Source organism: Pristiophorus japonicus, chromosome 15 (genome assembly GCF_044704955.1).
Source record: "Pristiophorus japonicus isolate sPriJap1 chromosome 15, sPriJap1.hap1, whole genome shotgun sequence".
Lineage (NCBI taxonomy): Eukaryota > Metazoa > Chordata > Chondrichthyes > Pristiophoridae > Pristiophorus > Pristiophorus japonicus.
In genome coordinates, this window is record NC_091991.1 from 69,233,799 (window position 1) to 69,252,203 (window position 18,405).

The following is an 18,405-nucleotide window of genomic DNA, read 5'->3' on the forward strand; positions in this document are numbered from 1 at the left end:
TCCCTTATCAGTGGAAACCCCTCTCTGCATCCACCTTGTCAAGCTCCCTCATAATCTTATACGTTTTGATAAGATGACTTCTCATTCTTCTGAATTCCAATGAGTAGAGGCCCAACCTACTCAACCTTTCCTCATAAGTCAACCCCCTCATCTCTGGAATCAACCTTGTGAGCCTTCGGTGAACTGTCTCCAAAGCAAGTATATCCTTTCGTAAATATGGAACCAAAATTGCATGCAGTACTCCAGGTGTGGCTTCACCAATACCCTGTATAGCTGTAGCAAGACTTCCCTGCTTTTATACTCCAACCCCTTTGCAATAAAGGCCAAGATTTCATTGACCTACCTGATCACTTGCTGTACCTGCATTCTAACCTTTTGTGTTTCATGCACAAGTACCCCCAGGTCCCGCTGTACTGCAGCACTTTGCAATCTTTCTCCATTTAAATAATAACTTGCTTTTTGATTTTTTTCTGCCAAAGTGCATGACCTCACACTTTTCAACATTTTACTCCATCTGTCAAATTTTTGCCACTCACTTAGCCTGTCTATGTCCTTTTGCAGATTTTTTGTGTTCTCCTCACACATTGCTTTTCCTCCCATTTTTGTATCGTCAGCAAACTTGGCTACGTTACACTCAGTCCCTTCTTCCAAGTTGTTAATATAGATTGTAAATTATTGGGGTCCCAGCACTGATCCCTGCAGCAACCCATTGGTTACTGATTGTCAACCCGAGAATGAACCATTTATCCCTACTCTCTGTTTTCTGTTCGTTAGCCAATTCTCTATCCATGCTAATATATTACCCCCAACCCCCTGAACTTTTATCTTGTGCAGTAACCTTTTATGTGGCACCTTGTCAAATGCCTTCTGGAAGTCCAAATACATCACATCCACTGGTTCCCCTTTATCCACCCTGTTCGTTACATCCTCAAAGAATTCTAGCAAATTTGTCAAACATGACTTCCCCTTCATAAATCCATGCTGACTCTGCCTGACCAAATTTTGCTTTTCCAAATGTCCTGCTACTGCTTCTTTAATAATGGACTCCAGCATCTTCCCAACCTACAGATGTTAGGCTAACTAGTCTATCGTTTCCTGCTTTTTGTCTGCCTCCTTTTTTAAATAAGGGTGTTACATTTGCAGTTTTCCAATCTGCTGGTACCTCCCCAGAATCCAGGGAATTTTGGTAAATTACAACCAATGCATCCACTATCCCTGCCGTTACTTCTGTAAGACCCTGGGATGCAAGCCATCAGGTCCAGGAGATTTATCTGCCTTTAGTCCCATTATCTTACTGAGTATCACCTCCTTAGTGATTGTGATTGTGTTACGTTCCTCCCCCCCATCGCCCCTTGATGCACCCATCTTCTTGAGAGGACTGACCTGTTTAAGAGTCAGCCACAAGGTCACGGTTGGATGCTGGGCGATAAAGGATATGGCCTTGCCAGCTGGCTCAGAACACCCTTGCGAAAGACTCAGACAGAAGCCGAGAAGCGCTACAACGAAAGCCATATAGTCACACGCAATATCGTCGAAAAGACAATTGGAGTTCTTAAGCAGTGCTTCAGATGCCTGGACGACTCAGGAGGCAACCTACAATACCACCCTGAGCAGATCGCTGAGTTCATCGTGGTGTGCTGCATGTTGCATAACTTAGCTATCAGGAGGGGACAAGAATTGCCAGATGGGACTGCCGGTCCACCTCAGGAGAGAGGGGAGGCGGAAGTGGAGCAGGAGGAGGACGAGGACCTCTGGGAGCACAATCAGCCTGGCAATTAACCCATGCCCCCACCCCACCCTACACCGCAGGAAAAGCCCCGTGGTAGTTACGCAGCTGCAAGACTGTTGTGTCAGCAGCTCATAAATGACCGCTATGTGTGAAGTTACGTTGGTGACAGTTGGTGGCAGAGTCACATTTTGTAGTGAAGCTGGAGAAACTGTTTCCAAAGAAACATCATCTGAGTCAGAAGCAACTGCTTCCTCCTGACTCGCATTTGTCGGCATGGATGGTATGGCATCTTGGGATGCAATGTCATATCCCGAGACCACCGCCTGCCGCATGGCATCAGCGAAATCAGCCATTCTCTGCATTGCCGAAACCATCTGCGCCATGTCCTCAGAAATACGCGCAGAATGCGGCAATGTTACCGGTCTATCCACCCATTGCCTGGAGGAGCTCTCGACCAATTTCAATGCTCATCTGCGACAATGAAACCATGTTCAGGTTGACATCTGCCTGTCGTTGCGCAATCCTACCTTGCCGAACCAACCTCCGTGGGGTCGGTGTAAGTGCTGGACCACTCTGGGTGCCCTGCTGCAAGATGTTTAGCCCCGCTGTTTCCTCAGTTGATGAGTACGTAGCTGCAGGTACATTGGACCCTTGAGTTGAGCAGCACGCTTGAGGCGCATTATCCTCCTCGCTCACCTCCTCCGTGGTCAGCACAAACTGCATCAGAAGTGATGACGCTCTAGGGGCCTTCACGTTCCTGCCTTGTTCCTGGGGAGCTAGAAAACATAATTGAGGTTAGTAGAAGAGAAGGGGAGGCCAGGGTGACATGAGAATGCTTATGCTGTGCAGGCATATGTACGAGGAACAACACTACTGCAATAAATATCACCAACAGAGGTCACATATAATTAACATCATGATAGTTCAGAGGCTGCATGGCATTACAATGAGATTTCATGATCCCATCATTAATTACGTAACATTACATCATTCATATAATTATACTCAAATGGCATTAAATTACTTGAAATCGCCAATGGTTGATACATTACTCACATGGCGCAACAACGGGATTAGCACCACCATGGGTGGCCGAACAATTATACACACCGACAAGTGCTGAGGCCCGCTCTTCCAGGTTGATTAATTGGTAGAGGTCAGCAGGCCCTTCTCCTGTGCACCTGCATTCAGCATGATTCTTAGATATCTTCGTCTGCAAGAGTGACAAGAGCATGGCATAAGCTAATTGCCTGGGTACTATTACAGATATTACTAGATACTATTACAGAATACACAGATAGTATAATCCACAATCAGTCATCGCCCATTCATCGTTAACGTTATATGCTAATACACTTTGTATGCAATGGATGAATGGTTATATCTACAGTCGGAGAATAAATTCAATAAGATCGTGGTTAGGAACTAATAAATGACACCAAGATTGCCAGCTTAATTACAATCTGGCAAATTTACAGTTTAATTAATGAATTACTGCATCATTACAATTATTAATTTAATAATTTAATACTTACTCTTGCAGACATAACCAGGTCATTCCAGCGCTTGCGAAACTGGTTTGGCTCTCTGACATCGTGGGCCTCCAATGATACAACTTCAGCGACCTCCACCCAAATTTTTTGGTATATACTGGGGGTGGGGGGGGTTTCCCTCGACCACCCGTGTTAATTGGCCCCACCGAATTTCCACCTCGTGTACAAGGGCAGCATTTGCTTCATCAGAAAATCGTTCCGGCCTCCGCCAAATCACTTCCCTCACCCACCTCACCCACCTCTGCCACCTCACCAACATCACTCACTCCCAACTCCTCATAATTCATCTCCATTTTAGTATCAGGTTTTATCTTTTCTCTGCTAGCCTCGACAATAATGTGGTCTCTCTCCCTCTGTCTTCTGAGCATGCGCCGATGACCCTGACCACCTGAATTGCGGGAAAAGTTAATTACTTAAAAACAAAACACGCATGCTATGGACGCTGGCCTACATGACTGAATACGTCGTTATCGCCCATTTCACATCATTATGGCGATCGCCCAAATTAAAAAGATGAAACGAGCAGTTTTTAAAATGGACGATATTCTGGCGATCCCGAAAATAAAACAACCACTAATGCTGGAAATATTACCCATTTTGGGGCGATAGCGATGATAACGGAAAGTCTAGCACCTTAGTGTCTGATGGTGTAAGCAGAATAGTGTTAGTTAACTTATACATGTAAGAATTATACGCTGTATATAGCAATTAATGCACTCAGTAGATGCAACTGAAGCTAATTAAGTGGTAAATCATCTGCTGCTTGTGGGTTGCTTGGTTTGTCTGCAAAACAAAGATGCACTTGAAAAGTAACTTGTTGTGTGGCGTGCTTTGACAAGTTTCATTGACATCCATCATCATAGGCAGTCCCTCAGAATGAGTCCTTAGGTGGCTGAACAGTCCAATACGAGAGCCACAGTCCCTGCCACAGGTGGGACAGACAGTCGTTGAGGGAAAGGGTGGGTGGGACTGGTTTGCCGCACAATCTTTCCACTGCCTGCGCTTGTTTTCTGCATGCTCTCGGCGATGAGACTCGAGGCGCTCAGCGCCCTCCCGGATCCACTTCCTCCACTTAGACCGGTCTTTGGCCAGGGACTCCCAGGTAACGGTGGGGATGTTGCACTTTATCAGGGAGGCTTTGAGGGTGTCCTTGTAACGTTTCCTCTGTCCACCTTTGGCTCGTTTGCCATGAAGGAGTTCTGAGTAGAGCGCTTGCTTTGGGTGTCTCGTGTCTGGCATGCAGACAATGTGGCCTGCCCAGCGGAGCTGATCAAGTGATCATCGACATGATAAGGTGCTGTATGAAGTGCAAACCTTCTTATTCAATTGCAGCCTCCAGCAGTCACAGATCCAAAGTGTAGATATTCTATGGGCCGACTGAGCTTTAAAACCTTCCCGATACGGTCAGTTTAAACTGACATGCCATGTCCAATTTCTGGGTAATTTCTGGCCTTTAACTCTCACTCAATCATATAAAATGGAACTCAATTTGTCAATGTTATAGCCCACATAAGCAGCAGCAATGATAAAGGATAGGAAGTGGGTGTTGGGGAGGCGGTGGTCTGACTAACGCTTCCCTCTGCGACTAAATTGGTGCACTGGCCAGAATTAGAATTCTACCCAGTTGTTGCCCCTCCTTCCCCTCCCCAGTGAGATAACACTTGCTGAAACTGAAAGCCGCTGAAGGAAAACTGCATCTAAGCTTCAGGTTCAGAGACTTTCAGAAGTGGAGTTTGTAAATTTCAACCAAGAATTGGGGTTTCCCCAACACTCGTGTGTTGCATGTAGCCACAGTCGTGATTTGAGCCTTGCATGGTAGTCGGAAAATAAATCCTTCACACCAGGAAACTAAACAAACTCTCAGCTGAATGGCTCCACATTTTCTATGTTTGTTTCACGAAAGACATTTTAATGAATCTGACCAAAGCAGGCTCTAACTTAAATGGTGACAATTCTCAGTTTTGGTTGAGGATTGTAAAACGCAAAGTACAAGATAAACATTAAGTAAGATGGTAATATAAGCTTTGCAACTTTATATTCTTCTGCCCCTTCTAATATATGATGCATTTACTGAAAGCAAACAGCAATTAAAGAACCTTTGCTCAATAGCTTCAGGGAGAGATGTCATCATACAGGGTATTGTGCTGTGTAAAGGCCATAATGACACTCTCCGAATAGTCACACGAAATCACAGTAATCTTCATTCTCAAGGTAGGTATGTAAATTGATGAGTAGTATTTTTAAGTTGGTGACTCGTGACGCCCAACTGCAATTGTTTGACCATCAGAGCAACGTTTTAATGGCTTAGACTAATTGTAGGTGGTTAACCACAGAAATAAAATAATATTTGTATTAGCCAGCATTGAGGTGAACTACAATTTGAGCTATTTACTATGCAGTAACTTTTGAAAACTTGCAACAAATTCCCTTTTCTGTGAATTAGGAATACGAGTGTTGCTAAGTTTGGCCAAAAGGACTTGATTCCGACAAATAACATTTTTCAGAACTAATTAAAAAGAATGCTGGTGCCATGCAGCTTTGAAATACCTTGGACCAGCCGAGATGCTGCCAGTAAGCTCCTTAGCTGATTATAACTCATCACCGGGGTCTCAACATTAAGGCCGTGATTTTGCTAACCTTGGCAGGTCCATGGCGGGCAATGTCGGTGGCAGGTCTTGACCCTGCTGCTGTTTCCGCCATGACCTCTGAAATGAATTTCCGTTGATTTGGCTTGTTAAGCCCGCCCAGTGTGTTTCCCAGCCAATTAGAGGAAGCAGGTCTGGTGACATCATTTGATGTGTCATCAGCTGGTTTCCTTAAAGGGACCATGGCCAACTTTATTTTGATAATTGTGCTGTCAGTGTTATACTGCATTGAGGTGCTGCAAATACTGACAAGCACTGCACAGAGGTACACAGCTGCACCCAGGCTTTCCTATGACTCCCTCTATATGCTTATAGTGATGAGTGTGAAAGGAATGGCTTGGGCATTGTAGGGATGCTTTATGGTGTTTGTGTGAGGTGCTGCCAACCTGGCGCATCATATGGCAGCCAGGGTGGACAGTGTCAAGTTAAGTAAATCTGGCCATGGTGAGGCCATCCCTGACATCCCGGGCAGCAATGTGCTCGGGTGCTGATGTCCTCCATTCTGCAGCATAAGGTGATTGCGGAGAAGGTTGGTGGTGTTGTTGATGCTGCTGGTGTTGGGGCTGTTTGTAGTGAGAGAGTTTTAAGGGAACCCATGCTGATGGAGTTGATGGCAGGTGAAGTAGAGCTGCAGAAGCGATCTGTCAGTGGTGAGAGAGGTAATGAGGTCAGACTGGCTGGAGACTTGTGTAAAGTCTTGCAGTATGGTGAATCTGTTCTGGAAATGTAGTGAAGAAGATTTTGTGGCTGAGGGAAAATTTCTCTGTAAGGTAGGAGCTTTTACTGTACATTTGAAGCTGTCAACTCAACAGCTGATATAATGGCCACTGAACTCCTGCCTCAGCTTGACTGACGTGCTCGTGGACCCCGTGGGCGAGCTGTCAAATTCAGAAGGTGAGCTGAAATTCATTCTTCAGTGGCTCTAAACAAGCCACAAATGACCTGAATTGGGGCCTCCTGCTGTGAACCCACCGCTGTGTGTCAGGTCTGCTCAGCGCAGACAGACCTGACATCGGGAAAGGCGCGAGGCGGTGAGTTCACAGCGGGATCCCAACCCGCTAGGAAAAAAAACACTTTCCCACCCGAATCTCCCACGGATCATGCCCGCTGACCTCTCCCACCCCCCCCCCCCCCCTGAAAATCCAGCCCTCAGTTCCTGAACCCAGCTAGGACTTTGGTTGATTCTCGTGACCAATGTACTGCCTCGTGCTGGTTTCCACACCGCTACAACCTTTCTAATTCATCCAGATCCATGCAGAAGGTCTAACAGCTCCACACGGGGTGCTCTACAGGAGTTTAGTTCCTTCCGTGCACTATTTTTAGTGTAGTAGTTAACACGTTCATGTAAATGTTCCAAACCCACTATTTTAACACAATCATAACAGGTTGACAACTGCATTAAAATAACACAGGCAGGAAGATGAACACAAAACACGGTGGACAGATTAAATTAAACTGCAAAATGTGAGTGCCATTTTTCACAAGGATCCTCAATCATCAAGCTATTGGTGACATAAGGAGATTCTTTTGCTTTCACTCATAAATGCAGGTGTGGCACACAAACCATTATCAACAAAGCTAAACAAAAACACAAGGTACACACCTCAGTCCTTCATCACACTATGTGCTACATTGAAGGCAGTTTAACAATGATGCTATAATGGCATTCATAGAATTAGATATGAAAACTAAAATAACTGGTAAACTGGTAGTCAAGGAAGGTGTGTCATTGACCTTAATGCTATTTTAACACAATAGCAATAAACAACAGTACAAAAGCAAAAAACTGCAGATGCTGGAATCTGAAATAAAAACAGAAAATGCTGGAAATACTCAGCAGGTCAGGCAGCATCTGGGGAGAGAGAAACAGAGTTAACATTTCAGGTCGATGACCCTTCGTCAGAACTGGAAAAAGTTGGAGATACAACAGGTTTTTAAGCAAGTGCAAGGGCAGAGAAAGGGGGGAGGGCAGAAGAGATTAAGAGACAAAAGGGATGATGATGGTGCAAGGCAAAGGGAGATGGTAATGGGACAAGTTAAGAAACAAAAGATGAGTCTGGATAGGGTGTAAATGGAGATGGCAGAATCATCAACAGCTGCCTTGGGAAAGAGAGAAAAAAAACAGGAAAAAAATAGAGACAGAGGTTATGGTTTGAAATTGTTGAACTCTATTTCAGTCCAGAAGGTTGTAAAGTGCCTAAATGAAAGATAAGATGCTGTTCCTCGAGCTTACGTTGAGCTTCATTGGACCAGTGTAAGAGGCTGAGGACAGAGAGATCAGAGTGGGAGTGGAGCGGAAAATTAAAGTGACAGGTGACCGGAAGCTCGGGGTTACGCTTACGGACTGAACGAAGATGCTCTGCAAAGCAGTCACCCAATCTTCACTTGGTCTCCCCAATTTAGAGGAGACCACATCGTGAGCAGCGAATACAGTATACTAAATTGAAAGAAGTACAAGTAAATCACTCTTTCACCTGGAAGGAATGTTTGGGGCCCTGGCCAGTGGGATAAAAAGGCAGTTGTTGCACGGGAAGTTGCCAAGGGTAGGAGATGGGGTGCTGGGGGTGATTGAGAAGTAGACCAGGGTATCGCAGAGGAAGTGGTCCCTTTGGAATGCTTAAAGGGGAGGGGAGGGGAAGATGTGATTGGTCACGCTGGAGGTGGCGGAAATGGTGGAGGATGATCATTGAACGTGGAGACTAGTGGGATGAAAGATGAGGGCAAGTAGAACCCTGTCGTGGTTCTGAGAGGGAGGGAAAGGGGTGAGAGCAGAAGTATGGGAAATAGAACGAAGAATAAACGATATTTGCCTGGATTTTGCAGGGCCAATGTCAATCACACTTCATGTCCCACATGCAAATTTCTGTATAATTTTTTTTAATATAAAAAAGAGAACTTAGCAAATCGAATAACTAGGGCGGTAGATAGGGCTTTAAATTAATAAGTGAGGGAGGGTTCAGATAAGGGTACATTTATAATTCTAAAGAGAAAAGATAAGACAAAGCAGAGTAGCGATTTGGGTAAAATGAAGCAGGATATTTCAGGAAGAAACAGAGGGGCTGAAATTGCCCCTTTCCTGTAGGCCTGTTACCACCGCCGATCTTTGGTGGAATGGCTGCTGTTAGCCTAATTGCCTTCCCGAGTTTTCTCGGCGGTGTCCCGATCCCCTCCTTACCGCTCCTCTGCTGCCGATCGGTGTTAAGCATATTTATCACCGTGCGCACCGCCAATGTAACCCCCCCGACGGCGACATTCCCCTCAGAAAATCTTCGGCCCGGCGGTGCCAAAACAACCTTTTCCCCGGTGGTCCAGTGAGGCCGTGGCCTTTTGTAGCAGCGGCACGGCTTCCCTTAAAGGGGAGGGCTCACTGCCACTGCCGCCATGTTTTTTTTTGTCGGCCGGCTGCCGGGTCGGCTCGACAATTGTGCCCCCGGGTTCGGCCAGGCTGCCAATAGGTAGCCTGGTACCCCCTCTTGGAGAAAGCATTCGTAACAAGATAGATGAATTATTGTCAAGGTACCGTACCGAAACCCACGTGGGCACCCCAGTAGTATTGATTCTTACATGGGCACCTGTCCCCAAATATCCAAATAATTTAATCTCTGGGATTTGAGAGAAGGTCAAAGGAAGGCTAGCTGGCTGGAAACAAGTCAAATTGGGATAAATGGGTTTGATCTAGTAGCCATTACTGAGACGTGGTTGCAGGGTGACCAAGGTTAGGAACTAAATATTCCAGAGCACATGATTTTAAGAAAAGATAGGCAAAATGGAAAAGGAGAGGGGGTAGCCCTGATGATAAAGATAAAGACTGTAATGAAAAAGGATCCTAGCCCAAAAAATCAGGATGTAGAATCAGTATGGGTGGAGTTAAGAAATAGCAAAGGATGGAAAACACTGGTGGACGTAGCTTATTGGATCCCTAATAATAGTTACACTCTTCGACAGAGTATAAATCAACAGATTAGAGAAGCATATAATAAGGGTAATGCAATAATTCTGGGGGTAAAATTAATGGGACTAAAAGCTGACAAATCCCTTCGGCCTTATGGACTACAGCCTTGGGTTTTAGGGCTCAAATTTCCCCAAAGCTTTTTTTGGGCGTACTTGAAGAGTTACACCCGTTTCTTTTGGGCCCAAGTACACCAAATAAAACTGTTCCAAGTTTCCCCTTTTGATTTCTTCATTTTAGCACAGCCTAACCTGTCCTTTAGTTTTGGGGGTGGAGCCTTGATCTGTGCCAAAAAGAACGCATTGCCACAGTAATCAGGGACACAATGCGGGCTGAAGCTGGAAAGTGAAACATACAACCAGCTCGCAACTTGCACAAGCACATTAAAATACATTTCAGCAACAACTTCACAAGCACATTAAAATACATTGCAGCAACTTACCTCTATTAAATTATTAAAGTCCCCTGCCCTCCTGATGCCGGTGTCAATCTCCGCTCCTATCCCAGGCCGAAGGACCTCCCGGTCCACTCCCCCGCACCTAGCCCTAGCCAAGTGGCCTCCTCACTCCCGGTCCACTCCCCCGCACCTAGCCCTGGCCAATTGGCCTCCTCCCTCCCGGTCCCCCACCTAGCCCTGGCCAAGTGACCTCCCGGTCCGCTCCCCCGCACCTATCCCAGGCTGAACGGCTCCTGGTCCGCTCCTCCGCACCTAGCCCTGGCTGAGTGGCCTCATGGTCCACTCCCTCGCACCTAGCCCTGGCCGAATGGCCTCCTGGCCCGCTCCCCCGCATCTATCCCAGGCTGAACAGCTCCTGGTCCGCTCCCCCTCACCTAGCCCTGGCCTCCTGGTCCCCTCCCCCGCAACTACCTCCCTCCCGATCCCGGCACCTAATAATACCCAAAAGGTGTCCTCCCCCTTCTCTCCCCCTCTCTCTTACCTTTCCTGCTGCTGCTGTCCGGGCATCTGTTGCACTTACCTGCGCCGATTTCCTTAACTCTCCAGAAGGTTTTTCTACATATGCTGGCCTAAGAAGAACTGGAATAATTCTCAGCTGGTCAAACTTGCCTAAATGGCCAGAATTGGTGCGGGTGGCAGGTCACGCCCCCTTTGGCTGAAAAAAAAAGTACCTAAAAAAAAAAAATCGTAACTGAGTTACGCTGGTGCAAATTGATCGGGGAAACTTGTTTTTTTAACTTCGGCCAAAAATAGCAGCCTGCGCCAAAAAAACGGTGCAGATCATTGGGGAAAATTGAGCCCATAATTCTTTGCTATGTGGTTGACATAAAATTGGTTCTGTGATCATTATATGTAATGTTTCTATTTGCATTAATAATGTTTTGTGTTTTTTGTTATAAATATTTTCATTCTACAGATGTGACACATGGATTCTACAGACAACAGAACAATTTCTTTGACGATGTGGATTGGTCATACACCGGTAAGCAGTTCTTGTGCTTAATAACAGACATTTACTAACCTAAACAAATTTATTTGGTCATGAAACACAAGACAACATAAGCTTTGCATGGATAAAGACTAAGGGTGTAGATTCATGCAAAAATATATATACAGCAATCTGATTTATAATTCTAAAATCTGTTCTTATCCCATAACATAGGCAAGGTTAAGATCACTTGTCTTTGACTAAAATACATTTTATTTTCTTAAATATAAAGTACCATTTGTAAAGGAGTAATTTTCAAGCATATAATTAGTGCCGCACTTTTTCACTGGCTTGGCAATGATGTTTCCTGCATTCACTATGTTTTCATGTTCAATACTAAATTGATAATATGTTGCTCCTTAAGTGTAGGGTGGAGGCACCTATTTTTCTTACTTAGAAAACCAGTATAACAGATATTTCTGGTTATGAGTTTCCAACCCCACATCCTCTCCATCACAATTGTTAAGTGTGGAAGAACTCCACAAGACTGAGTACTGTGAGCTAAAACTGATGTGACCTTAGTCTCTTTAATACAACTCCAGAGTGCCTAAGCAGCATGACAGACAACCTTTTATACTCCCTTGCACGGGGTGTGCAGATGACCCTTGGGCCTCCAACAGTTGCGCCCTCTGGTGGCAAGTCTTACACAGTTACAATGTTTACATACATAACATCACTGCCCCCCCACCCCACCCCCACCCAAAGTCTTTGATGCAAATTATTTACAGGTTGAGATGATTCGGGGCCCTACGCTCCCTGGTTGATCGTCTGAGTTCAAACTCTGGCATGGGTAAGTTGGTCGGACTATTGCTGCACTGTGGCACGGCTGGTCTGACAGGACTGTTGGGAATGGTAGGTTCATCCTCTTGATTGACAGTGAGGTCGATTGCTGGTTGGGTGTGTGTTGGTGGATCGATGATGGTGATGTCCTCTTCAGGTTGTTCCTGGTTGTCGGTGAACCGCAGTTTGGTCTGATCCAAATGCTTTCTGCACGTTTGTCCATTCAATAGTTTGACTATAAACACTCTATTCCCCTCCTTGGCCAAGACAGTGCCAGCGACTCATTTAGAACCATGACCATTGTAAGGACAAACACAGGGTCGTTAACATCAATGTCACGTGATACAGCCGCACGATTGTGGTACATGTTTTGCCGGTGACGCCGGGTTTCCACATCATCATTTAGATCCGGGTGGACTAGGGAGAGCCTGGTTTTGAGTGCTCTCTTCATTAACAATTCTGCAGGGGGAACCTCAGTGAGCGAGTTTGGTCGCGTCCGGTAGCTGAGCAGAACCCGAGATAAGCAGGTCTGCAAGGAGCCTTCCATCACACGTTTCAAGCTCTGCTTGATAGTTTGGACTGCCCGTTCCGCTTGACCATTGGATGCAGGCTTAAACGGGGCAGACCTGACATGCTTGATGCCTTGCAGGTCATAAACTTGTTGAATTCCGAGCTGGTGAAACACAGTTCATTTTCACTGAAAAGGACGTCGGGCAAGCCATGGGTGGCAAACATAGCCCGGATGCTTTTAATGGTGGCAGTGGATGTGCTGGATGACATGATTACGCATTCAATCCCCACTACAACTAAAAACATCTTTCCGAGAAAGGGGCCAGCAAAATCTACGTGGATACCGACCCGATGGAGCCTTCCTTGGTGCATTGCTCAATTGTGAGCACGTGTTGCACTGGTGTACGCATGACTCTAAGTCCGAGTCAATGCCGACCTGGCTATAGCCTTCATCATGACTATGCCTGGGTGGGTATTGTGTAGGTCGCATATAAACGTTTCCCTGCGTTTTTTTGGCAAAACCACGCGATTACCCCATAAGAGACAATCCGACTGGATGGACATTTCATTTTTGCGTCGGTGAAACGACTTAATTTCATCTTGCATTTCACCCGGAGCAGCCGACCAGCTCCCATTGAGGACGCAACTTTTTACGAGTGACAGCACAGGATCCTGACTGGTCCAGGTCCTGATCTGGCGAGCAGTGACGGGTGACCCCTCGCTCTTAAAAGCATCCATGACCAGAAGCAAGTCTGTGGGCTGCGCCATTTCCACCCCGGTAGTAGGCAATGGTAGCCGACTGAGGGCATCAGCACATTTCACCGTGCCTGATCTGTGGCAGATAACATAGTCATAGGTATGTTAGTGCCCATCTTTGGATGCAGGACGAAGCATTGGTGTTTATACCTTTGCTTTCTGAAACAGCGAAATGAACGGTTTGTGGTCGGCTTCAAGCTCGAACCGAAGTCCAAATAGGTATTGGTGCATTTTCTTAACCACATATACACATGCTAACGCCTCTTTCTTGATCATACTGTAGGCTCTTTCAGCCTTAGACAGACTTCTAGACGCATATGCAACCAGTTGAAGTTTTCCCGATACATCGGTTTGCTGTAACACACAGCCGACCCCGTACGAAGATACATCACAAGCTAGCACTAATCATTTACACGGATCATACAGTATAAGTAACTTATTAGAACAAAGTAGGTTTCTGGCCTTCTCAAAGGCTGTCTCTTGAGATTTACCCCAACCCCAGTCATCACCCTTATGTAGCAACATGTGCAATGGTTCCAGCAAAGTGCTTAACCCGGGTAGAAAGTTACCAAAATAGTTGAGGAGTCCCAGGAACGAACGCAGCCCCATCACATTCTGTGGTCTCGGTGCATTCTTGATGGCCTCTGTCTTAGAGTCCATGGGTCTGATGTCATCTGCCGCAATCTTTCTCCCCAAAAATTCGACCTCTGGCGCCAGGAAAACACACCTTGGAGCGTTTCAGCCTGAGTCCCACTCTGTCTAGTCGACTTAGAACTTCTTCCAGGTTGTGCACGTGTTCGGTGGTGTCATGACCGGTAATCAGGATGTCGTCTTGAAACACAAGAGTGCACAGAACCGATTTCAGCAAACTCTCCATATTCCTCTGGAAGATGGCAGCAGCTGAGCGAATCCCAAAAGGGCACCTGTAGTATATAAACAGTCCTTTGTGCGTGTTGATGCACGTCAATCTTTTCGAAGGTTCAGCCAGCTCCTGTGGCATGTAGGCAGAGGTTAAGTCCAACTTGGTGAACGACTCCCCCCCCGCCCCCGGCTAATGTTGCGAACAGGTCATCTGCCTTGAGTAACGGTTACTGGTCTTGTAACGAGACTTGGTTGATCGTTAGCTTGTCGTCTCCGCAGATTCTGACCGTGCCATTGCTTTTTAACATTGGAACAATCGCACTGGCCCACTCGTTGAACTCGACTGGCGATATGATTCCCTCTCGTTGAAGTCTGTCCAGTTCGATCTCGACTTTCTCCCTCATCGTATATGGAACCGCTCGAGCTTTGTGATGAATGGGCCTTGCATCGGGGACTAGATGGATCTGCACCTTGGCACCTGTGAAGTTGCCGATGCCTGGTTCAAATAGCGGCGGAAACTTGTTCAGCACTTGAGCGCATGAGGCATCATCCACTAAAAATAGTGCTTTGATGTCGTCCCAGTTCCATCGAATCTTTCCCAGCCAGCTTCTGCCGAATAGCATTGGGCCATCGCCTGGTACAATCCACAGTGATAAATCATGCACAGCCCCATCATACGATAACTTAACTGCCGCTCTGCCAATGACTGGTATGAGCTCTTTGGTGTAGGTGCGCAGCTTTGTCTGAATTGGGCTTAGTTTGGGTCTTTGTGCCTTGTTTGCTGGAGGTGTCCATTGTTTCGCAGCCTTTGCACATGTAGTGCTTGAATCAACATTGATGGGCTCGATGATTACCCCTGCAGCGCCAATATGGTGCTAATGGATTTGCATTCACGTCCGATGGTGGACTCTGAATCATCTAGGTCTTGCAGCCATAAGCAGTTCTGCCTACTAGCGACGTTATTTTATGCACAGTACTTGCCGGTGAACTTTGATGCTGGGAAGATATCTGTCTGGTATTATCGCTCATGGAGATGAATACCTGGGCTACCATGCTCAGGTCTAGGGATTCGGCGGACAGCAGCTTGCGAAGAATGACCTCGTGACTGATGCCAAGCACAAAAAAGTCCCGCAGCATTTCCCCCAAAAATCCAGCAAATTCGCAAATTCCCGCAAGGCATCTCAGGTCAGCGACATAACTCGCCACATCCTGGCCCTTGGAGCGGTGGTGCATGTAGAAGCGATACCTGGCCAGTAAGACGTTCTCCTTCGGCTTGAGGTGGTTCCGAACCACCGTACACAACTCTCTATATGTCTTCTCCACTGGTTTCTCTTTGTGCTAGTAGATTCTTGATGAGGCCGTATATTGTGGACCCACACACGATGAGGAGAATCGCCCTGCGTTTGATCGCATTATCTTCCCCATCCAACTCGTTGGCCACGAAGTACTGGTCAAGACGCTCAGCAAAGGCTTCCCAATCATCACCCTCTACAAATCTCTCTAAAATACCAACGGCAGCCACGACTGCGTGAAAGTTCGTAATCTGTTACTCGTTGCCAATTGTTAAGTATGGAAGAACTCCACAAGACTGAGTACTGTGAGCTAAAAACTGATGTGACCTTAGTCTCTTTAATACAACTCCAGAGTGCCTAAGCAGCATGGCAGATAACCTTTTATACTCCCTTGCACAAGGTGTGCAGCTGACCCTCGGGCCTCCAACATTTGTGCCCTCTGGTGGCAAGTATTACACAGTTACAATATTTACATACATAACAACAATGACTGTCTACCTCCATAACATCGCCCCTCTCGGCCCCTGCAGCTGAAACCCGTCATCCATGCCTTTGTTAGCTGCAGACTCGACTAATACAGTGCCCACCTGTCTGGTCTCCCATCTGTCACCCTCTATAATCTTGAGCACATCTAAAACTCCACTGCCCCTGTCCTAACTCGCACCAAGTCCCATTCACCTATCACCCCTGTGCTCATCGTGGGAATTTACAGAATTTATAGAAGTGGACCGATGTAAAGACTTTATGACTAGTTGATAATTTTCTATATCACAAAACATTTTGGTGATAACTTCTTTGTTATAGTATGTTCCTTTAATAACCTACATACAAATATGTTACGAAACCCTCAGTGCTTGTACATAATTGTAGGTATATTTATTTACGCAGATTACATTCGGTGCATATAAACTCATCCATCCAGAAAGAACCTACATTCTCCCATCACAGCATCCAATCCCCCTCTAACCATCCATTCCATCCATTCTTTGTGAATAAAGAATTTCTTGGTATCAGTCTTAAATTTGCCTTTTGTTAGTACTCATTGTGAGAATTCTGTGTGTATTGTGTACAATGAGGTCTACTTGAACTCTCCATGAGAAAAATAAAATACAGTTAGAACTGTAAAAAGATCGTGTTCACTTTTTCCACTTTTATTCCTTTTCTTTTGAGTGTCTGTCCATATCCAATCATCATGTGGGGCAGACCAATAGAGCCCTGAACAGCACCAGTAATGCTAATGCAAATACAGCATGTGTCTATGCTAAAGAGCAGCATGATTCTGGTTGCCTTTGGAAGATTTGCTTCTCCAAAGTCTCATCCTATTTAGCCTTTCTGTTTTTCTCAAATTGGGAAACTTAAGCCAACATCCAAAGTGCAGGGCACTACTGAGGTTAGGAAGAGAAGAGAAGGCCAGGTCAGGTAAATGTGGAAGTAATGATTCAGGTGATATCAAACTTCGGCTTTAAAGCAGGAAGAAAGACCCAAGGGAGATGAGGCGCTGTTTTGAAGTCTTGAGAAAGAATGAATTATAATGAGAGATTTGATATATTGTGATTTCAATTCTACAAAAATGCTTACTTCCTATAAAGAACAGGAGAAAAGTTTCAGAGGGGAACTGATCACAGAAGTATCAATAAATAATGTAAGAGAAGAAAGTCAGTAACAAAGAGAGAAGGCTGGAGGCTGGAGTTGAGAAAGGGGCTACATATCAGCCAGCAAACTTTTCCTTGTAACTTTTTGAGTGTGAGGGAGGTCAGGAAAAATATTTCAAAAGTTGGTTGCCAAAGCAGAATTAAAAAAAAATTAGTTTGCATGAGTTTGCAGTGACCAAAAAACAGAAACTATTTGAATATTAATCAGGGGAATTGAATTATCCAAAATGAATTAAATACAATTTTGGTATAAGGTAAGGAGTTAGTCAATGGAACAGGGAAGCACTACAACTGACCATGAAGGTTCCAATTCAGTAAGAAAGCAGTGAAAGAAATAATGATAGATTGGAGATGGAAGGATGAACAATTCATTCCTGAAATAAAACAATAAGTGCTGGAAATACACAGGAGCTCAATCAACATAAGTAAAGAGAAAACACAAGTTAATGTAATAGATGCATACCTTTCATCAGAACATATTGAAAGCTAGTGAAGTATATTGTTATTCAGCTCATCAAAAACTGGAAACTACCAATAGCTAGCATATGGAATTTTCCAGCCCTGGCCTGGCTCAGAATTTGTATTGTAGGTTTTTGATACAGTCTCTGGTTGTGCTTACACTGGGCCTTAACCGTGGCCACACAGAATTTGTTCATTTTTTTTGTTCTCAATTTCTCTCCTCCTGGACCCTACTAGCTGTTCTCAGACTTCCTCTATTTTAGGAGGTGAGACATTCTGAAATGGAAGCTGTCATTGACTGATGCAAGTTCCACCTTTACTGCCGATCAGGGAGCATTGCTCTTAGAACTTTGGTGGGGGCATCAGATTATGGCAGCTTTTCTCTGCCCTCTCCTCTCCAAAGATTAAGGGGTGGAAATTCCATTTGTAGCACCACCCGTTGGCACCAAGTGGGGCGGCTAAGGACTTACCATCGGCAGGGAGCAGGTTTCTCAGTGCTATGTCCAGAATAACTCCACAAGGCTGTATACTGTAAGCTCAAACTGATGTGACCTTAGTCAATAAAACTCCAGAGTGCCAAAGCAGCATGGCAGACAACCTTTTATACTTGCTTGCACGAGGTGTGCACGTGACCCTTGGGTCTCCAACAGGTGCTCCCTCTGTGTGGCAAGTCTTACACTATTATAAAGTTTACATGCATAACATCACTCCCCCCAAAGTCTTAGATACAAGTTATTTACAAGTTGAGGCGATCCGGAGCTCTCTGCTCCCGGG

The 18,405-nt window shown here is 45.5% G+C and overlaps 1 protein-coding gene across 1 annotated transcript in view; it reads left to right on the forward strand.

The window, feature by feature from the left end:
* ptprz1a (protein tyrosine phosphatase receptor type Z1a) overlaps positions 1-18,405 on the forward strand; it is a 298,658-nt gene that overhangs the window by 38,789 nt on the left and 241,464 nt on the right. Inside the window, exon 2 of the mRNA XM_070901676.1 lies at positions 11,250-11,315. Within this exon, the coding sequence (XP_070757777.1) occupies positions 11,250-11,315 (66 nt within the window). The remainder of the gene's footprint in view (positions 1-11,249; positions 11,316-18,405) is intronic.